The sequence below is a fragment of the Symphalangus syndactylus genome, chromosome X (genome assembly GCF_028878055.3).
Source record: "Symphalangus syndactylus isolate Jambi chromosome X, NHGRI_mSymSyn1-v2.1_pri, whole genome shotgun sequence".
Lineage (NCBI taxonomy): Eukaryota > Metazoa > Chordata > Mammalia > Primates > Hylobatidae > Symphalangus > Symphalangus syndactylus.
The window spans coordinates 79,935,774-79,956,232 of NC_072447.2; the positions used below are offsets into that span (position 1 = coordinate 79,935,774).

General features: G+C 47.9%; 2 protein-coding genes across 3 annotated transcripts in view; one reads left to right on the forward strand and one right to left on the reverse strand.

Moving 5' to 3' along the window:
- The window catches only part of ERCC6L (ERCC excision repair 6 like, spindle assembly checkpoint helicase), a 46,138-nt gene extending 39,382 nt beyond the window's left edge, over positions 1 to 6,756 (reverse strand). The window contains exons 1-2 of one of the 2 annotated variants that reach the window (XM_055267811.2): positions 6,088 to 6,143; positions 5,599 to 5,716 (exon numbers count right to left, since the gene is read on the reverse strand). Coding sequence is in view for 1 of the 2 variants with exons in the window: in XM_055267810.2 (XP_055123785.1) it covers positions 6,606 to 6,673 (68 nt within the window). In the remaining variant the exon portion in view is untranslated. Of the gene's footprint in view, positions 1 to 5,598; positions 5,717 to 6,087; positions 6,144 to 6,605 lie in introns of those variants that run through there. The other variant, XM_055267810.2, reaches the window with a different exon arrangement.
- The window catches only part of PIN4 (peptidylprolyl cis/trans isomerase, NIMA-interacting 4), a 96,479-nt gene that overhangs the window by 63,004 nt on the left and 13,016 nt on the right, over positions 1 to 20,459 (forward strand). The gene's annotated exons all lie outside the window — the stretch shown is intronic.

Here is a 20,459-nt window from a genome sequence, read left to right on the forward strand (position 1 = left end):
TGAAAGTTCTCAGCACAGAGATGAGATTTAAAGCCAAGAACCTGGATAAGATCACCCAAGGAAGGAGTATCAAAAAAAAAAAAAAAGACAGCTGGGCGTGGTAGCTCATGCCTGTAATCCCAGCATTTTGGGAGGCCAAGGCAGGTGGATCATTTGAGCTCAGGAGTTCGAGACCAGCCTGGGCAACATAGCCAGACCCTGCCTCAAAAAAAAAAAAAAAAAAAAGACATGGCATTCCAACATTAAGATCATCTATAGAAGAATCCCAGTTAATGAGTACACAAAGAATGGTGAAACTAGAAAATCACGATTTTGCAGCCAGGCTTGGTGGCTCACGCCTGTAATCCCAGCACTTGGGGAGGCTGAGGCGGGCAGATCACTTGAAGTCAAGAGTTCGAGACCAGCCGGGCTAACATGACGAAACCCTGTTTCTACTAAAAACACAAAAAATTAGCCGGGCGTGGTGGCATCCACCTGTAATCCCAGCTACTCGGGAGGCTGAGGCAGGAGAATCACTTGAACCCAGGAGGTGGAGGTTGCAGTGAGCTGAGATCACATCATTGTACTCCAGCTTGGGCAACAAGAGCGAAACTCCGTCTCAGAAAAGAAAATCACCACTTTGTAATCTCTAGTAACTGATTTGACACTTTGGGAGGCTGAGGCAGGTGGATCGCTTGAGACTAGGAGTTCAAGACCAGCCTGGGCAACATAGGGAGACCCCACCTCTTTAAAAAAAACCTGATTTGAGCAATAATTATCAATGGATGAAAGGCTGATGGGTTGGTGGGGAAATGGATATTCACAGAATGCTAAGCTATCCTGAACGTATTACTTCCTCATCATAAAGGGGAAAGGCAACTTTGCAAAGGAGGGATCAGATTGTAATCACTGAACCCATTGATCAACCTTAGCATTATTGACAGTAGGAAAGTCAGACATTATATACTTCCTCATATGATGCAATATAGGTACACAGCCTTCCCTATAAAGTATTCATGCCAAAAATATTGAAGCTTAATCTTATCAAGCCTTTAGTTTAAATTATAGGAGATAGAACAAACTAATGACACTACAAGGAAGCCATCACGCTAATTCAAATCTTTGTCATAGAAATAAAAGTGGAGGGGAGGGGAGAACTGCTCTAGATTAGAAGTTCAAGAAATATAAAACCCAAATGAAGTTGTAGACCTTCTTTGGATCCTGATAAACCATTCAAAAAATTTGAGGCTGGGCGCGGTGGCTCACGCCTGTAATCACAGCACTTTGGGAGGCCGAGGCGGGCGAATCACTAGGTCAGGAGTTCAGGACCAGCCTGGCCAACATGGTGAAACCCTGTCTCTACTAAAAATACAAAAAATTAGCTGGGCATGGTGGCGGGTGCCTGTAATCCCAGCTACTCGGGAGGCTGAGGCAGGAGAATCACTTGAACCCAGGAGGCGAAGTTTACAGTGAACCGAGATTGCGCCACCACACTCCAGCCCGGGTGACACTGCAAGACTCCGTCTCAAAAAAAAAAAAAAAAAAATTTGAATATGGACTATGTATTAGATAATATCAATGAATTCATTTATTTTGTTAGGTGTGATATGGCCTGGTGGTTTTGTAAGAATATGGCTTTTTTTTGACCGGGCAAGGGGACTCATGCCTGTAATCCCAGCACTTTGGGAGGCTGAGGCGGGTGGATCACCTGAGGCCAGGAGTTTGAGGCCAGCCTGGCCAACATGGTGAAACCCCATACTAAAAATACAAAAATTAGCCGGGCGTGGTAGCAGGTGCCTGTAATCCCAGCTACTTGGAGGCTGAGGCAGAGAATCACTTGAACCTGGGAGGCGGAGGTTGCAGTGAGCCACTGCACTCCAGCCTGGGCAACAGGGCAAGACTCCGTCTCAAAAAACAAAAAAAAAAGAATATGTTCTTTTTAAGGAATATATACTTAAGTATTTCAGCGTGAAATGTCATATCTGGGGATTTAAATTATCTTAGAAGATATGAGGAGGAATATCAACAGAATCTGAAGCAGCAGTCAGTGAAGTAAGAAGAAAATCCGGAGAGCATGGGCTCCTTGGCAGACTAATGAATCATGTGTTTCATGGAGAAGTGATCAACTTCGTCAAGTACTACTGGTCGAGGTAGATGAAGATTGAGAACTGACTGTTGGATTTACTTATATGAATGTCATTGGTGACTATGATAAAAGCAGTTTGTGTAAAGTGATGGGGTGAAAACCTGATTGGGACGAGTTCAACAGAAGTTAGGAGGAAAGAAATAGGAAATGACAAGTGTAGACAATGATGTGACACCTGGAGTTTTGCTGTAAAGGAAAGAGAAGAAATGGAGCAATAACTGGAAAGGAAAATAGGATCAAGAGAGGATTTTTTTTTTAACAATGAAAGAATTGGTGGGTTGAAGTCCTTATACCAGCGAGTGACAAGGGATGAGATCTTTTGCACAAATGGAGGGGTTGTGCCTTAGCTAGAAGCATGGAGAGTTCATCCATACTAACAGGATAGAAGGCAAAGAACACAGAGGGAATAATGCTGGGAAGTAGGTTGATATGGGAGAAGAAGCTTCTGATTGCTTCTATCAACCCAGTGAAATTGGAAGCAAGAGAGATGAGGGAGAGATGTTGAGGGTCTGAAAAGCAAGAAGGTATGAAACAGGCATCTAGTACAATGGATGAGTGAATACATTAGAGAAATGTAATATGATTGCCAGGCAGCATGAAGGGCCTGCTTGACATTAATATTGATGGATTTCAAGTAAGATCAGTCAGCATGATTGTTTCTTCAACCATGTTCATCTGCGAGGGCCAGAGTTGGATTTAGCAAAATATATTAGTTTCCTATTGCTGCCGTTACAAATCATCACAAACGTTAAAACAACACAAAGTATTATCTTTTATCTTACAGGTTATATCTTGCAGGTTATATAAGTTAGAAGTCTGACACAGGTCTCACTGGGCTAAAATTAAGGTTGCAGCAAGGCTGTGTTCCTTTCTGGACGCTCTAGGGGGAGAATGTGCTTCTTGACTTTTCCAGCTTCCAGAGGCCATACACATTTCTTGGCTCATAGCCCCTTCCCCATCTACCGAGCCAGGTAGGACAGGTTGAATCCTTCTCACACTGCGTCACTATGACCTCCTCTTCTGCCTCCCTCTTCCGCTTTTTTTTTTTTTTTTTTTTTTGGAGATGGAATTTCAGTCTTGTAGCCTAGGCTGGAGTGCAACAGTGCGATCTCAGCTCACTGCAACCTCCACCTCCTGGGTTCAAGCAATTCTCCCGCCTCAGCCTCCTGGGTAGCTGGGATTACAGGCGTGTGCCACCACGTCCGGCTTATTTTTGTATTTTTGTAGAAACAGGGTTTCATTACGTTGGCCAGGCTGGTCTCGAACTCCTGACCTCAGGTGATCCACCCACCTTAGCCTCCCCAAGTGCTGGGATTACAGGTGTGAGCCACCACACCCAGCCCCTCTTCCACTTTTAAGCACCCTGTGATTACACTGGGCTCACCCAGATATTCCAATTTCCCTATTTTAGGGTCAGCTGGTTAGTGACCTTAATTCCTCTCTACCATATGAGGGTAACATATTCACAGGGTTCAGAAATTAGTATGTGGATATCCTCGGGAGGCCATTACTCTGCTTACCATATGAAGGCTATGGTCTTGCCAAGCCAGTATAATAAAGTGTGAAAGAGAAAAAAAATAAGTTAAAGTTGTATACAAGGAAGCCTCCACAATTATTGACTCTGAACTTCAAACTATGTAAGGAGAGAAATGAGAACCTGAGGGGTGTGCAACAGTGAAAAGATGGAATCAATGAACTATAGGTCCCAACAATATCAAACGGTTGTTGGAATTGGTATTCTAGAGGGAGTAAGGTAGAGGATGGAGAGTAGAATGCTTGAACGGTGGTGTAATAATGGAAGTGTAATAAAAAGTCTGATTCTGCTGGGCATGGTGGCACACAGCTGTAATCCCAGTGCTTTGGGAGCCTGAGGTGGGAGGATCACTTGAGTCTAGGAGTTCAAGACCAGCCTGGGCAACACAGTGAGACTTCATCTCTACAAAAATCTTTTTTTTTTTTTCTGAGATGGAGTCTTGCTCTGTTGCCCATGCTGGAGTGCAGTGGCGCCATCTCGGCTCGCCTTGCAACCTCCGCCTCCCGGGTTGAAGCAATTCTGCCTCAGCCTCCCAAGTAGCTGGGATTACAGGTGCCCGCCACCATACCCAACTAATTTTTGTATTTTTAGTAGAAATGGGGCTTCACCATGTTGTCCAGACTGGTCTTGAACTCCTGACCTCGTGATGCGCCCGCCTCACCCTCCCAAAGTGCTGGGATTACAGGCATGAGCCACTGCACCTAGCCTACAAAAATCTTTTAAACATTAGCCGGGCTTCGTGGCACACACCTCTGGTATATGTTTATATGTACAGTAAGTCCTCAGTTAACATGGTCAGTAGGTTCTCGGCAACTGCAACTTTAAGCAAAATGACACACAGCAGGCCCTTGAATGACACTGGTTCATTCAATATCATTTTGCTGCAACACTGATGAGAAAAAAATTGGTTTTGCTACGTCATTTCACTTAAAGTCAGTTTCCAAGAACGTATGGACAATGCTAAGTGAGGACTTACTGTATACACACGCACACACATCTTTGCTCACTCATGTAAGTGTATCTGTAGAAGAAAATACAAGTCCTAGCTTCAAAAGTAAAACTACATTATCTTAACTTTTGAATTGACTCATATAGCTCATCACACACCAGCCTGAGAGAATATAAATAAATGCTTACTCACACTATTGACTTTATTAAAATCTGGCATGGTTTTCTTGAATGGCAATTTTAAATACACATTCCCTAAGACCCAGCAATCCGAATTCCAAAGTGTACACTCAGTTACAAAGTGCACAAAAATTCACACAAAGGCTGCCTATTACAACAAAAGTATAATGGCAAACAATTGGAAAAATCTAAATGAAAGGCCTGGCATGGTGGCCCACGTCTGTAGTCTCAACACTTTGGGAGGCCAAGGCAGGAGGATTGCTTGAACTCAGGAGTTTGAGACCAGCCTGGGCAACACGGCGAGACCCCGTCTCTACTAAAAATTCAAAAAAATACTTTGGGAGGCCGAGGCGGGCGGATCACGAGGTCAGGAGATTGAGACCATCCCGGCTAACATGGTGAAACCCCATCTTTACTAAAAATACAAAAAATTAGCCGGGTGTGTTGGCGGGCACCTGTAGTCCCAGCTACTCGGGAGGCTGAGGCAGGAGAATGGCGTGAATCCGGAAGGCAGAGCTTGCAGTAAGCCCAGACCACGCCATTGCACTCCAGCCTGGGTGACAGAGCGAGACTCTGTATCAAAAAAAAAAAAAAAAGCTGGGTGTGGTGGTGTGCGCCTGTGGTCCCAGCTACTCCGGAAACTGAGGTGGGAGGATCGCATGAGCCCCGGGGGATGGAAGTTGCAGTGAGCTGAGTTAGAGATCGCGCCACTGCACTCCAGCCTGGGTGACAGAGCCAGACCCTGTCTCTAAAAATATATATAAAACAACAATAATAAAATAACAAATTGGCTGGGCATGGTGGCACCCACCTGAAGTCCCAGCTACTAGGGAGGCTGGGGCAGGAGGACTGCTTGAGCCCAGGCGTTCGAGGCTGCAGTGAACTATGATCAGGCCACTGAATTCCAGTCTGGGCGACACAGCAAGACCCTGTCTCAAAAAAAATTAAAGCAGTAAAATTCACAGAGACAGAATAATGGTTGCTAGGGGCTGAAGGGAGGGGGAAATGGAGAGTTGTTTAATGGAGTTATTTCAGTTTTGCCACATGAGAAAAGTTCTGGAGATGACGGACAGTTGCATAACAATATGAATGTAGTCAACACTACTGAACTGTACATTTAAAAATGGTTAGGATGATAAACTTTATTTTTCATAAAACCCAGTTTCTGCACAAAAAGATAAAATTTGTGTTATGTGTACTTTACCACAATTTAAGAAAAAATTTAAATTCTCATCCCAACATTACCATGCCCCCCACCCTTAGCCAATGGGTGAATGTTTACTCATTTTTCAACGCCTACCTCAAACGTCTCCTCTTGTCACGCCATCCCTTAGCTGACCATCCTTGTAGTTGGCCATTCCCTCTTTCATGCCAACACTGTGCCCTGCACATACATTATACCTCTTACAGCACTTATCAAACCTAGTAATTATTGCTTTACAGATCCGTTTCCACTACTAGATTACAAACAATTTGGGGGCGGGGACCTTGTTTTACTCATCTCTGTATCCCCTAGACTTAGGGCTTGATAAGCTGAAAAGAATCAAGAAGGGCTTGATTAATTAAGGCTCTGGCTTTTAAGGAGCTCATACTGGAGAGTCATTTGCCCAAAAGAAGAGGCATCGGGGTCTCCTCAGGTTTTAGAAATCTGGTCAAACATCCAGAGCTGACTCCCACACCCTGCTGCGAGAAGAGTGCGAGTGCGCGTCTCAAAACGCTCCGCCTCAACAGTTTGGGTCCCCAGGAGGATCCGGGGCCACCCCACCTCCACCCTGGGCCAGGTCGGTTAGCTAGACCCGCCTAGTGGTCCAGATATACCTTAGGTAATGAGCAGCCTGCTCTGGGCTCAAGGCCTCGGCTTCCGGAAACCTTCGGGACGCCTCCATGACCCTCGGATTGGGTTCCAGTTACCCCGGCAGGAGCTTGGAGCTTGGAGCTTGAATTTCGCTCACTCCCGCCCCGCGCATGCTCTGTGCGCCCGTGGAGAGGGACACAGCCAACCGTCGGCCTCGCGGCCAGCCAATCCGCGACCACGCGCTGCGTCGCCACCGCCTGAGCCCCGCCCATGAGGGTGGGCGCCTGCGCCTAAGCGCGCCGGGAAGCAGGAGGTGATCTCTGCCTTCGAGACACAGAGTGTGTTGCGTCAGACTGTGATCCCTCGCGTTTCAATCCAATTCAAACTATGCTGCGGCCAATTCGTTCGCCCGTGCGTGTGCTATCATTGTGAGTGGAGGAGACTGTCCGATATGATCCCAGTCATTGCGGCGACCCCCGGAGATCTCCAACGCCTGCGTCCCCCAACCAACCCCTGCCCCGCATCCACAGATAGCTTCCCTTCCTTGATCGCCAGTACCTGGCACTGACCGTGCTTTGAATTCAAACACCCTGGGAGGCATAGTCCCTGTGATTTAAACTAACATTGAAGAAGCGACCAGGCGCGGTGGTTCACGCCTGTAATCCCAGCACTTTGGGAGGCCGGGGCGGGCGGATCACGTGAGGTCAGGAGTTCGAGACCAACCTGGCTAACATGGTGAAACCCCGTCTCTACTAAAAATACAAAAAATTAGCCGGGCGTGGTGGCGGGCGCCCGCAGTCCCAGCTACTCGGGTGGCTGAGGCACGAGAATCGCTCGGACCCAGGAGGTGGAGGTTGCAGTGAGCCGGGATTGCACCACTGCACTCCAGCCTGGGTGGCAAAGCAAGACTCCATCTCAAAAAAAAAAAAAAAAAAAAAAGGCTGGGTGCAGTGCCTCACACCTGTAATCCTAGCCTTTTGGGAGGCTAAGGCGGGAGGATCACTTGCACTCAGGAGTTCGAGACCAGCCTGGGCAACATAGTGAGACTCCCGTCTCTTTAAAAAAATTTTTTTTTCCTCTCCACAGGGCGTTATGCTGTATTTATTTTTTTTTAAAGAGAGAACGAGAGAAGGGTCTTCAAGAATCTCAAACCCGGGAGGTGGAGGCTGCAGCGAGCCAAGATCATGCCACTGCACCCCAGCCTGGGTGACAGAGCAAGACTCCATCTCAAAAAAAAAAAAATTCTTATTTAAGAAATAAGTAACTAGGTTCACATACTTGGTGTAATAAAAGGAAGACAAAAATAATTAAAAAAAAAAAAAAGAAGTAGTGCTGTGGTCACCATTTCTTCAGAAGCACCAACTAAGATACAGTCATTTTCAAAGGCAGAGCCTAAAAAAAAGGCAGAGCCTAGAGCTTAAGGAAATGTGATTGAGTTTAAGTGGCTTGCTTGGGTGACACTAAATAGGAGGTTGTGGGCCAACAAAAATTGTCCTTGTTCATATACTGTTAAGAACACAGACATGATTCCTCGAGACACTAATTTAGCATTCAGTATTGGAAAACTCACCTATTGGCCCAGTCATACATCACATGTCCAGAGAATTTTAAGCTTTTTATAAAATTTATAGACCGTTATGAGTTAAAAGGAATGTTGGAGGCCGGGTTCAGTGGCTCACTGAACCTGTAATCCCAGCACTTTGGGAGGTCGAGGCGGGCGGATCACCTGAGGTCAGGAGTTCAAGACCAGCCTGACCAAATGGTGAAACCCCGTCTCTACAAAAATTAGCTGGGCATGATGGCGGGTGCCTGTAATCCCAGCTTCTCGGGAGGCTGGGGCGGAAGAATCGCTTGAACCTAGGAGGCAGACGTTGCAGTGAGCTGAGATCATTCCATTGCACTCCAGCCTGGGCGACAGAGCAAGACTCCATCTCAAAAAAAAGAAAAGGGTGGGGGGGAGGTGGGGGATCTTGGAGAACATGGGCTATTTTCCTGGTTTATATGACTTTAAGGCCTTTGTTAAGAGGCCTTTTAGTATACTATTATCCCCATTTTTCAGATGTGGAAACAGGCTCAGAGAGATAAAGTGACTTCATCTAAGCTTCCTGAGCTAGGAAGCAGCAGAGCCAGAATTCAATATTAGGTCCATATGGACACAAATCTGTGCTGTTTCGCTGTGTCACACTGGAAAGAAGAGGGCAGTGGTGGGAAATGAGGTTGATGAGGCAGTTGAAGGCCAGGTTATAAAGGAACTTGTTTACTCCGCTAAAGTGCTTGAATCACATCTTTTCCTGGAGGCAAGCTTGGATTGGGCTGTGCTATGGTCTGAATGTCCTTCAAAATTCATGTGTTGAAACTTAATCCCCACTGTGGTGGCACTGAGAGGCGGGGCCTTTTAGGAAGTAATGTCATGAGGGATCCTACTTCATGAATAAATTAGTGCCTTATGAAAGGGCTGGAGGGAGCTAGTTTAGGCCCTTTTTGCCCTTCTGCTTTTCTACCATGTAAGGACACAGTATTCCTTCCCCTCCAGAGGATGCAGCAACAGGGCACCATCTTGGAAGCAGAGAGCAGCCCTCACCAGATACCAATCCTGTTGGCACCTTCATCTGGACTCTTCAGCCTCCAGAACCATAATAAATACATTTCTATTGTTTATAAATTATGAGTTTGATGGCCAGGTGCGGGGGCTCACACCTGTAATCCCGCCTTTTGAGAGGCTGAGGTGGGCAGATCATCTGAGGTTGGGAGTTCGAGACCAGCCTGACGGAGAAACCCTGTCTCTACTAAAAATACAAAATTAGCCGGGCATGGTGGCACATGCCTGTAATCCCAGCTACTCGGGAGGCTGAGGCAGGAGAATCGCTTGAACCTGGGAGGCGGAGGTTGTGGTGAGCCAAGATCATGCCATTGGCACTCCAGCCTGGGCAACAAGAGCGAAACTCTGTCTCAAAAAAAAAAAATTATGAGTTTGAGTCTATGGCATTTTATTATAGCAGCACAAAGGAGCTAAGGATGAGTTGAGTGTCCAGGCGCCCTGGATACCCAAAGGATGAGTAGGATGAGAAGAGCAGAATAGGGGAGAAGATGTAGGAGAGAATTCTGCAGAAAGGAAAAGAAAGATGAGAGCACAAAAATCTTCATCTTGAGTCTGGGGAAGGCCATGTCTGGTTGTGCTTTGGCTCAGGGTCCACCATCATCACTCATCCTGGGAATTGTTGAGAACTGAAGATGAAGCAAAGCAGGCCTCTGGTGGTTGTTGTAGGCATGCCCCATTGTGGGCTGTGAAGAAAAGCTAAAGAGAACTCCCTCAGGAACCCCGGCTACCTCCCCTCTGCTTCCCAGCTGGCAGTGATGCCCAAAGGCCCTGATCACTGGGAAGGAAGGACCAACCCTCAGCTTGCCTGCCCTTTGGCTGTTGGATTTTCTAAGACCCATTTTCACACAGCTGTAGGGCTCCTCCTTTAAACTCCCCAGCTCTGGCTGCTCCTCCCCTCCCCTTCGGTCCTGTAGTCTGCTTCCTTTGGGCCCTTCTTGGTGCCTTCTGGAGTCGCAGGTCTCAACCCAGGGCTCTGATGACCCAGGAAACTCCCCAGCCCAGGCTCCTAGTCCTCCTTTATAAATGGTCACCCAGGCTCACAGCCTGAAAATAAGAGAGAGATTGGGAGGATTTTGAGTGGGTAAATGGAGAGAATCAAAGAGAGTCAAAATAATAGTTACTACTATATCCGTCTTATGTGACAGGCCCCATTCAAAACACTTTACATCGATTAGTTATCTGCTGTTCCTCATTATGCATCTACCCCAATCAAGGGCTCGCATTCGCCCAGCGTCTCTCAAGGGAATGGGGTTTCTAAAGCTCTCCCAGCCGGGCTCAGTGGCTCACGCCTGTAATCCTAGCACTTGGGGAGGCCAAGGTGGGCGGATCACAAGGTCAGGAGTTCCAGACCAGCCTGACCAACATGGTGAAACCCCGTTTCTACTAAAAATACAAAAATTAGCTGGGTGTGGTGGCACGTGCCTGTAATCCCAGCTACTCGGGAGGCTGAAGCAGGAGAATTGCTTGAACCTGGGAGGCAGAGGTTGCAGTGAGCCAAGATCTCGCCACTGCACTCCAATCTGGGTGACAGAGGGTGACTCCATCTCAAAAAAAAAAAAAAAAAAAGAAAAGAAAAGAAAAAAGCTCTTCCTAGGCTGGGTGCAGTGGCTTACACCTGTAATGCCAGCACTTTGGGAGGTCGAGGTGGGTGGAGTTCGAGACCAGCCTGGCCAACATGGTGAAACCCCATCTCTACTAATATACAAAAATTAGCCGGCCATGATGGTAGGCACCTGTAATCCCAGCTACTCGAGAGGCTGAGGCAGGAGAATGGCTTGAACCCAGGAGGCGGAGGTTGCAGTGAGCCAAGATCATGCCATTGCACTCCAGCCTCTACAAGAGCAAAACTCTGTCTCAAAAAAAACAAACAAAAAAAGCTCTCCCTAATTATTGTCAATTTTAAAAGGGTGATAATGGTATTGCTTTTTTTTTTAAGGTCCTCATCTGTTAGAAATACATATTGGAGTATTTTCAGACAAAATGATATGACATCTGGGACTTACATTAAAATACTCCAGTACAGAGGGAAAAAAAAGGAGAGTAGGGATGAACAAAGATTGGCAAAATGTTGATAATTGTTGAAGCTTGTTACAGAGGTTCATTATCCTCTTCTCTGCTTCTGTGTATGATTGAACATTTCCATAATAAGAATTTTAAAAAACAAAACTTTTCAACCTAATCTGCAAATTACACTGAGTCATCCGCACTCACAGGCTGGAAATAAGATAATGAAGCTTTGTGGGAGGGTTCAGAATGCATAAATGGAGAGATAGATGAGGCCGAATAAGAACAATAGCTATTACTGGCCGGGCGCGGTGGCTCACGCTTGTAATCCCAGCACTTTGGGAGGCCGAGGCGGGCGGATCACGAGGTCAGGAGATCGAGACCATGGTGAAACCCCGTCTCTACTAAAAATACAAAAAAATTAGCCGGGCGTGGTGGCGGGCGCCTGTAGTCCCAGCTACTCGGAGAGGCTGAGGCAGGAGAATGGCGTGAACCCGGGAGGCGGAGCTTGCAGTGAGCCGAGAGTGCGCCACTGCACTCCAGCCTGGGCCACAGAGTGAGACTCTGTTTCAAAAAAAAAAAAAAGAACAATAGCTATCACGTAGATAGCACTGAAGTGCCAGGCCTTGTTCTAAGGACTTTACATACACTGTCTTTTAATCCTTAACAACAACCTTGTTAGACAGTGTATACTATTATCATCCTCCTTTTACAGATGAGGAAACTGAGGCACAGAAAGATCGAATAACTTACACAAGTTTACACAGCTTGTGAATGGTGAAGCAGGATTCCAAACCCAGGCAGTCTGGCTTTCGACTTTTTGCTCTTTAACATGATGCTAGTTAGATACAGAAAGCAGCTGACAGGTGAAGAAAAGGATTAATTCATCCATTTACTTATTCATTTATTTAGTAAATATGTGTTGAGCCTTTACAAGATGGTCAGGTAAGGATCCAGGTGCTGGGGGTAGAGTGGTGAGAAAAACAGACAAGTCCTTGCTATCAAAGAACTTAAAGTTCCATGGTGAAGATGGACTTGAAACAATAATCACACAAACACTTGGAAAATTACAAACGTGAAGAGGGCTCAGAAGGAAAACTACAGGCAATTATGACAGCGTACCACGAGGTATCTGACCCAATCTGGAGGGCTGGAAAAGGTTTCTCTGAGGAAGTAGCATTTGAGCTAAGAGCTGAAGGGTAGCTCCCTTCCCTCCCCTCCCCTCCTCCCTTCCCTTCCCATTTTTCCCTCTGTGGCCCAGGCTGGAATCTACTCGGCTGGCTGCAGACTCCCTGCCTCCAGCTCCCGTGATTCTCCTGCCCCGGCCTGCGGGCTGCCTGGGATTGCCGGCGCGCGCCACCACCGCTGCCTACTTTTTCTCCTTTGGCTGGAGGCGCGATTTCGCCATGTTGGCCAGGCTGGTCTCTAGCTCCTGACCCCGAGTGGTCTGCCCGCCTCGGCCTCCCGAGGTGCTGGGACTGCAAACGGAGTCTCGCTCACTCGGTGCTCGATGTTGCCGGGGCTGGAGTGCGGTGGCGTGGTCTTGGCTCGCTGCAGCCTCCGCCTCCCAGCCGCCTGCCTTGGCCTCCCGGGGTGCTGGGATTGCAGCCTCTGCCCGGCCGCCGCCCCGTCTGGGAGGTGGGGAGCGTCTCTGCCTGGCCACCCATCGTCTGGGAAGTGAGGAGCGCCTCTGCCCGGCCGCCCCGTCTGGGAAGTGAGGAGCGCCTCTGCCTGTCTGCCCATCATCTGGGATGTGAGGAGCGCCTCTGCCCGGCCACCCATCCTCTGGGAAGTGAGAAGCGCCTCTGTCCGGCCGCCCCGTCTGGGAAGAAGTGAGGAGCGCCTCTGCCCGGCCGCCCATCGTCTGGGATGTGAGGAGCGCCTCTGCCCGGCCGCCCATCGTCTGGGAAGCGAGGAGCGCCTCTGCCCGGCCGCCCATCGTCTGGGATGTGAGGAGCGCCTCTGCCCGGCCGCCCATCGTCTGGGAAGCGAGGAGCGCCTCTGCCCGGCCGCCCATCGTCTGGGATGTGAGGAGCGCCTCTGCCCGGCCGCCCATCGTCTGGGAAGCGAGGAGCGCCTCTGCCCGGCCGCCCATTGTCTGGGATGTGAGGATAGCCTCTGCCCAGCCGCCCCTTCTGGGAAGTGAGGAACCCCTCTGCCTGGCCACCACCCCGTCTAGGAAGTGAGGAGCGTCTCTGCCCGGCCACCCCGTCTGGGGAGTGAGGAGCGCCTCTGCCCGGCCGCCCCGTCTGGGATGTGGGGAGCACCTCTGCCCGGCCGCCCCGTCTGGGAGGTCTACCACGGAGGCCAGAAGCAATGTGGGGGCTGGACGTGGTGGCTCACGCCTGTTGTCCCACCACTCTGGGAGGCCAAGGCGGGTTGATCACTTGAGGCTAGGAGTTCGAGACCAGCCTGGCCAACATGGCGAAACATATGAAAAATACAACAGACCAACCAACCAACCCAGCGACAACAAAACAGGTCTACCCTGGAGTCATACTCTAATTTTTTCTATTTTCCTCCCTTTCTGATCCTTTATCCCACTTTCTTGTTCTTCCTCTTCCTTCTCCTTCTTCTTTGTCAAATAGAGGATTGAGTTATTATCATTGATCCATACAAAGTCCCTCTCTCATTTATTTTAATTCCCACTCCCCATTTCTATTCCCCGTCTTCCCATGTGCAACCTTCCTAATATGTTTGATATGCATCTTTTTGTTTGTATGTATTTTTAGAAAATGTTTATTGTTTTGTGTGCAAAAAAAATTAATAATAAAAAAAAAGAGCTGAAGGGTAGGGAGGAGTTAACCAAACAAAAAGGGAAGGGAAGGGCATTTCAGGCAGAGGGAATAGCATGACCAAAGGCCCTGAGGCAGGAGAGGGCTTGATGTGTATGAAAACTAAAAAGGCTAAGATGGTTGGAGCAAGCCTAGAATGCCGAGTTGAAACGATTTTTTGGACTCCAGTCTAATGCCACAGGTAAGGGAACTGCCACTGGGAAAGAAGGAAGTGACCAGTCCAAGGTCAGACCCTGAACCTGTGACAGAAACAGGACTCAAACCTAGGTACCTTCACTCCCAACCCAGCGTTTTTTCCAGCACACATCATGGCTTCCCTGCATATGAGGAGGGAGTGCCAGCAAAATGTTGCTCTTGGGGACTGAGAATGGAAGAGTGTTTTTGATAACCAAATGAAGTCTTCATGCACAAGGAGATCAAGAGTGGGTTTGGGGCTGAGCATGGTGGCTCACACCTGTAATGCCAGCACTTTGGGAGGCCGAGGTGGGAGGATCGCTTGAGCCCAGGAGTTTGAGACCAGCCTGGGCAACATGATTCATCATACAAAAAACACAAAAATTAGCTGTGTGTGGTGGTGTGTGCTGTAGTCCTAGCTACTTGGGAGGCTGAGATGGGAGAATCTTTTGAGCCCAGGAGTTCGAGGCTGCAGTAAGCAGAGTCACACCACTGCACTCCAGCCTGGGTGACAGAGTGAGATCCTGTCAAAAAAAAAAGCCCGAGAGTGGGTTTGGGGCAGAAAAAAAGATGAAAGTGATTAGAAACAGTAATAATTTATTTACGAGACAGGGTCTCACTCTGTTGCCCAGGCTGGAGTGCAGTGGTGTGATCTCGGCTCACCGTAACCTCAAACTCCTGAGCTCAAGTGATCCTCCAGGCTCCAGCGATTCTCCCACCTCAGCCTCTTTAGCAGCTAGGACTACAGACATGTGCCACCACATCCACCTAATTTTTTTAATACTTTGTAGAGACAGAGTCTTGCTATGTTGCCCAGGCTGTTCTCCAGCTCCTGGGCTCAAGCGATCCTCCCGCCTCAGTCTCTCAAAGTGCTAGGATTACAGGTGTGAGCTACCAAACTCTGCCAACAGTAAGAATTTATGTTTCCGGCTGGGCACGGTGGCTCAAGCCTGTAATCCTAGCACTTTGGGAGGCCGAGGTGGGCGGATCACGAGGTCAGGAGTTCGAGACCATCCTGGCCAACATAGTGAAACCCTGTCTCTACTAAAAATACAAAAAAAAAAAAAAAAAATTAGCAGGGCGTGGTGGCGGGCGCCTGTAGTCCCAGCTACTCGGGAGGCTGAGGCAGGAGAATGGCGTGAACCCGGGAGGCGGAGCTTGCAGTGAGCCGAGATGGTGCCACTGCACTCCAGCCTGGGGGACAGAGCCAGACTCTGTCTCAAAAAAAAAAAAAAAGAATTTATGTTTCCCAGATCCCTAATTAGGCTTCTCCCACCCCATTTCTAGCTAGGGTTCTTATAAAGTAGGTGGGATTTGGGGGTAGGGGATAGAGGATTGAGACTGAGGGTTTAATCTCCCAGGGGAAGCAGGAAGGAGGAGGAAAGCCGTGGGATGGAGGCTGCCCCAGCCAACAGTCATCTCCAGCTCTGCCAGCAGAGGGAGCCAGAAACTGAATTTCCTAAGAATGGCAGCTGGCCTGGCCCCTGGGATGGATAAACCCTTCTTGGAAACTAATCAAGTCAGCCCAGGATGCTGTGGAAATGACAGGGACTGGGAGGAAGGGAGGGAGCCAAGAGTTAGGATTACCTGCAGGGTCTTTGCCCTAAGTTTCACAGTCTTTGATGAAAGCCTTCTAAACCTGCCTTTCGGGGTTTGGGTGAAGTGGGCACCAAACGATAGAGAAACCTTTGACAAGGCAGTCCCACTGCACAAAACATGGCATCCTCCACTCCCTTTGGGTTACCTCACTGGCTCTCAAGACCTCACAACTCTGTCTCTAGCCTCATCCTCTCTCCTGAGATTTGGACCTAGATGGCAAACTGGCTGTAGGACATGTCACCCCGGAAGCTCAAACTCTACATAGTACTGAACTCACCCACTCTCCCCTAGACCTGCTCTCTCAACATTTCCCATCTCCATGGATGGCACTACAAACCCGCAAAGTGGTCCAAGTCAGAAACTGGGAAGTGTCTTTGAGGCCTGCATCGTATTTGCCCCTCACGTTCAATTCATCAGTGAGTCGTGTTGGCTCTACCTCTAAAATACATCCCAAATCCAATCACTTCTCTCCATCTCCACTGCCACCACGGTAGTCTATGCCACCATTCTGTCTCACTTGGATGACCGCACTAGCCTCCTGGCTTGTCTTCCTGCTTCTATTTGTGCCTTTCCCCCACTATCTGATCTCTACCCAAAAACCAGAATCATCTTTCAAAAATACCAAACTGATCATGCCATGGCCCTGTCTAAATCCTTCAAAGCCTCCTCGTTTCCCTCAAGATCAAGTCCTGCCTCCTCACCATGACTACCTCTCTGGCCACATCTTACTTCTTCACAACCCCTACACATACATGCACATGATCTCTTCTCAAACTGAACAACTTCCAGCTATTCAGATCTTGCCTCCAGGCCTCCCCACATGCAGTTTCCTCTGCCTGGACTCACCCTTTTCACCTCACTATTGTCTATTCACTCCTCTTGTCTCAGTGCAGGCCTCCCTGCTTCCAGGAACCTTCCCTGATCCTTCTCAACAAGTCATCCTCTGTGATCCCACATCCTGCCTTTATCATTGGGTTTATTCCATGGAATGTAGCTGCCTGGTTACCTGTCTGGCTCCTCTATGATCATGTGAGCTCTGTGAAGAACATTTCTGTCTTTTTCACAGTTATACCCTCGCAGAGCTCAGAATGGTCCCTACACATAATGGCTGACCAGTAAATAGTTGTTGGATGGATGGATGGATGGATGGATGGATGGATGATTTGTCAATTAGTAATCCTAAAGGAGAGCACTGGGTGCTCTGTTAGAGAACTAGAATGAGGCCTTGGGTGGGAATGATATATCCAAAGACATAATGGGGACCAGAAACCAGGGAAGTGGGGAGGGCCAAGCATACCCATCCCAGCCACTTCTCTTGCCAATACTACCCCTGTCTCCCTTTTATACCTGCCTCCAGATGGACCTGGAAGTAACACAGAGGATTCTGAGTTACACCCAGGAACTAGACAGCCCTCTTCTAGTCCCTTCCCAGATCTTTTGCTAGGACAAAGCCACCCATGCTTGGCTGTGAGATGAACAGGCTCCAGCCAGAGCCCAGTGTCGCTGGACTCTCCAGATGCCCTGTACCCACTTGTTCCCCAAGTCAAGGACATTTCTGGGAGCTCCCCATGAGCTCTCCTGTAGCTTCCTTATCCTCCTCCTGCAGCAGCAGAGAAACCCTCCCTACATAGCATGGGTGCCTCTCACAAAACCTGGGGTCAAGGCTTCTCCCTGGTGCCAGCCCAAGAAGGCACTCCAAGTGGGCATCTAATCCAAATAGGTGTGGCCTTTTTCCCTTCCTCTTTGGCACTAAGAGACAGGTAGTAAAAACTACAAGCTCTTGAGGGCAACAGGAGGGAAGTGGGGGCGAAGGTGAAGTTTTTCTACAGCCCTTCGAAGGTCTTGGCCCCTTGCCCAGATCTGAGTCAAGAACTGTATGTTTCAGAGAACTGGCTTCCCAGCCATCTGCTCAGAGCTTAAAGAGCCTAGGGGCCCTCATGGGATGTTCTGTTCAAATTAGCCAAAAAGGGCAGGGTGAAGACAACACAGCAGGAGGGGCCTTGACCAGTCTGGGCCTCTGAAGGTGTGGAAGGAAGGGGCAGATATATGACACTAGGGCACATTGAGGGCATGGCAAGTCCCAGAACAGAGAGCTCCTCTCACAGCCCAGTTCCACTGATCTTAGAACCATGTCTTCCATCCTTTGTGAGCAGCTAATTTATGCCAGGAACTTTCCCCACAACAAACAAGATATTCTCTTGTACCAGTTGAAGGAACCAAGGATTAGAGAGGTTAATTGCCTTGCACGAGGTCATGCAGCAAGTACACAGCAGATTCAATGAGACTGGGACCTGTCCTCTGGTGATTGGTTGCCAAGGCTGCTAGAAAATGATTCTCCCCTTCGGTGAGCAGATAGGCAGCCTGAGGATAATAGCCAGGAGGGGATACAGAAAGTCACACTCCTTTTGTACCTAGGACATAGCTTGCTCCAGCCAGAAAAAAAAAAAAAAAAAAAAAAAAAAAACGTGTCCTTATTCCTTTGATACACACTGTCTCTGGGTTGTAGAAATGGGTCAGGCACTAAGGTCAGATTTTACATGTGGAAAATCTTAGGGTGAAGACGGGAAAAGACTTTCTCACAGTCAGAGTGTAAGAGAACAGTTCAGATGAATGGAGCTGTCCAAGAAGCCAGGCAGATATGCAGGAGAAAGACTGACAAGGAAACCCTCTCTCCTAAAATCCCCCACAGCCATGGACATTCACATGAATTGAAAAACCAATCCTCAGGCCGGGCGCGGTGGCTCACGCCTGTAATCCTAGCATTTTGGGAGGCCAAGACGGGCGGATCACGAGGTCAGGAGATCGAGACCATCCTGGCTAACACGGTGAAACCCCGTCTCTACTAAAAATACAAAAAATTAGCCGGGCGCGGTGGCAGGCGCCTGTAGTCCCAGCTACTTGGGAGGCTGAGGCAGGAGAATGGCGTGAACCTGGGAGGCAGAGCTTGCAGTGAGCTGAGATTGCGCCACTGCACTGCAGCCTGGGCAACAGAGCGAGACTCCGCCTCAAAAAAAAAAAAAAAAGAAAAAAGAAAAACCAATCCTCAGCCAGGTGCAGTGGCTCACGCCTGTAATCCCATCACTTTGGGAAGCCAAGGCGGTGGATCACCTGAGGTCAGGAGTTCAAGACCAGCCGGGTCAACATAGTGAAACCCTGTCTCTACTAAAAATACAAAAATTAGCCAGGCGTGGTGGTGCACACCTGTGATTCCAGCTACTCGGGAGGCTGAGTCAGGAGAATCTCTTGAACCCGGGAGGCAGAGGTTGCAGTGAACCGAGATTGCACCACTGCACTCCAGCCTGGGTGACAGAGCAAGACTCCATCTCAAAAAAGAAAAGAAAAAGAAAAAAAAATCCTCAGGCAAAATTGCTAGGGGGTAAGTTTGGGGACTTGCAAAAGTAGGGGGCCTTTGGGGCCAATCTTTAGTTCACCAAGGGTTCTCAAGTCTGCATTCATGTGAGACTCACTGGGGATATCTTAAATAATAATGTTCGCAATATATTTATCTGACAAAAGACTAATATCCAGAATATATAAAGAGCTCTTACAAATCAATAATAAAATGACCACCCAAAAATATGAGCAAAAAGTGGAACAGACACCTCATGAGACAGGATATATGAATGGTCAATAAGCACATGAAAAGATGATCAACATAATTTTCCATTAGGGAAATGCAATTTAAAACTAAAAGGACATGCCACTACATACCCATGAGAATGGCTATAATTTAAAAGACAGACAATACCAAGTATTAGCAAAGATATGGAACAACTGTAAGTCTCATCTTTTGCTGGTGGGGTTGTAAATTGGTACAACCACTTTGGAAACCAGCAGTTTCAAATAAAGTGAAACCCAGGAATTCCACTCAAGGAGAAATGAGTACATGTGCTCACAGAGAGACTTGTACAAGAATGTTGATAGCAGCTTTGTTTCTAATAGCCAAAAACTGGGACCAACACAAATGTCCCTGGATGTCTGAATGGATAAACTTTGGTGTATCCATACAAGGGAATACCGCTCAGCCACAAAAAGAAATGAACTACTGATCAGTGCAATTATTTGGATGAATCTCAAGGGCATTATACTAAGAAATAAGGCAATCTCAAAATGTTACATACTGCTTGATTCCATTTCTATGAAGTTCAAGAACAATCAAAATGAATCTATGATAGAAATCAGAACAATGTCTGCCTCTGGCAGGGGTGAAGGGCAGTGACTGGAGAGATGGAAATGTTCTATGTTTTAATGGGGCAATGGTTACACAAGCACCCACAATATCACAATTCATTGAACTATACTTTTAAGGCTTATGCATTTTACTGTGTGTAAATTATGCCTAAATTTTAAGACTCATGCCCAGGCCTCACCCCTAATTAAATCAAAGTATCTAAAGGTGGGGCCTGGGCAAGGGCATTTTCAAAATCTCCTCAGGTGATGCTAATGTGCAGCCGGGGATGAGAACCGCTGATAATATTACCACCACCTTTCCCTGGCAACAGTCCCTCTCAGCCTCCTGTGTTCTGGAGACTTTTCAGAGATGCTCATCAGAAAAAGTCTCTCCCACTATCACAAGCAGAGTTAGGCAAGTGGGGATAGAAGGTGAGTGAGGGTAAGTGCATACCAATATATCTCAAAGGTTGTTTCATATCAAAACATAAAGGCACTGAATTTTACACTTTAAAATAGTTAAAATGGTCAATTTT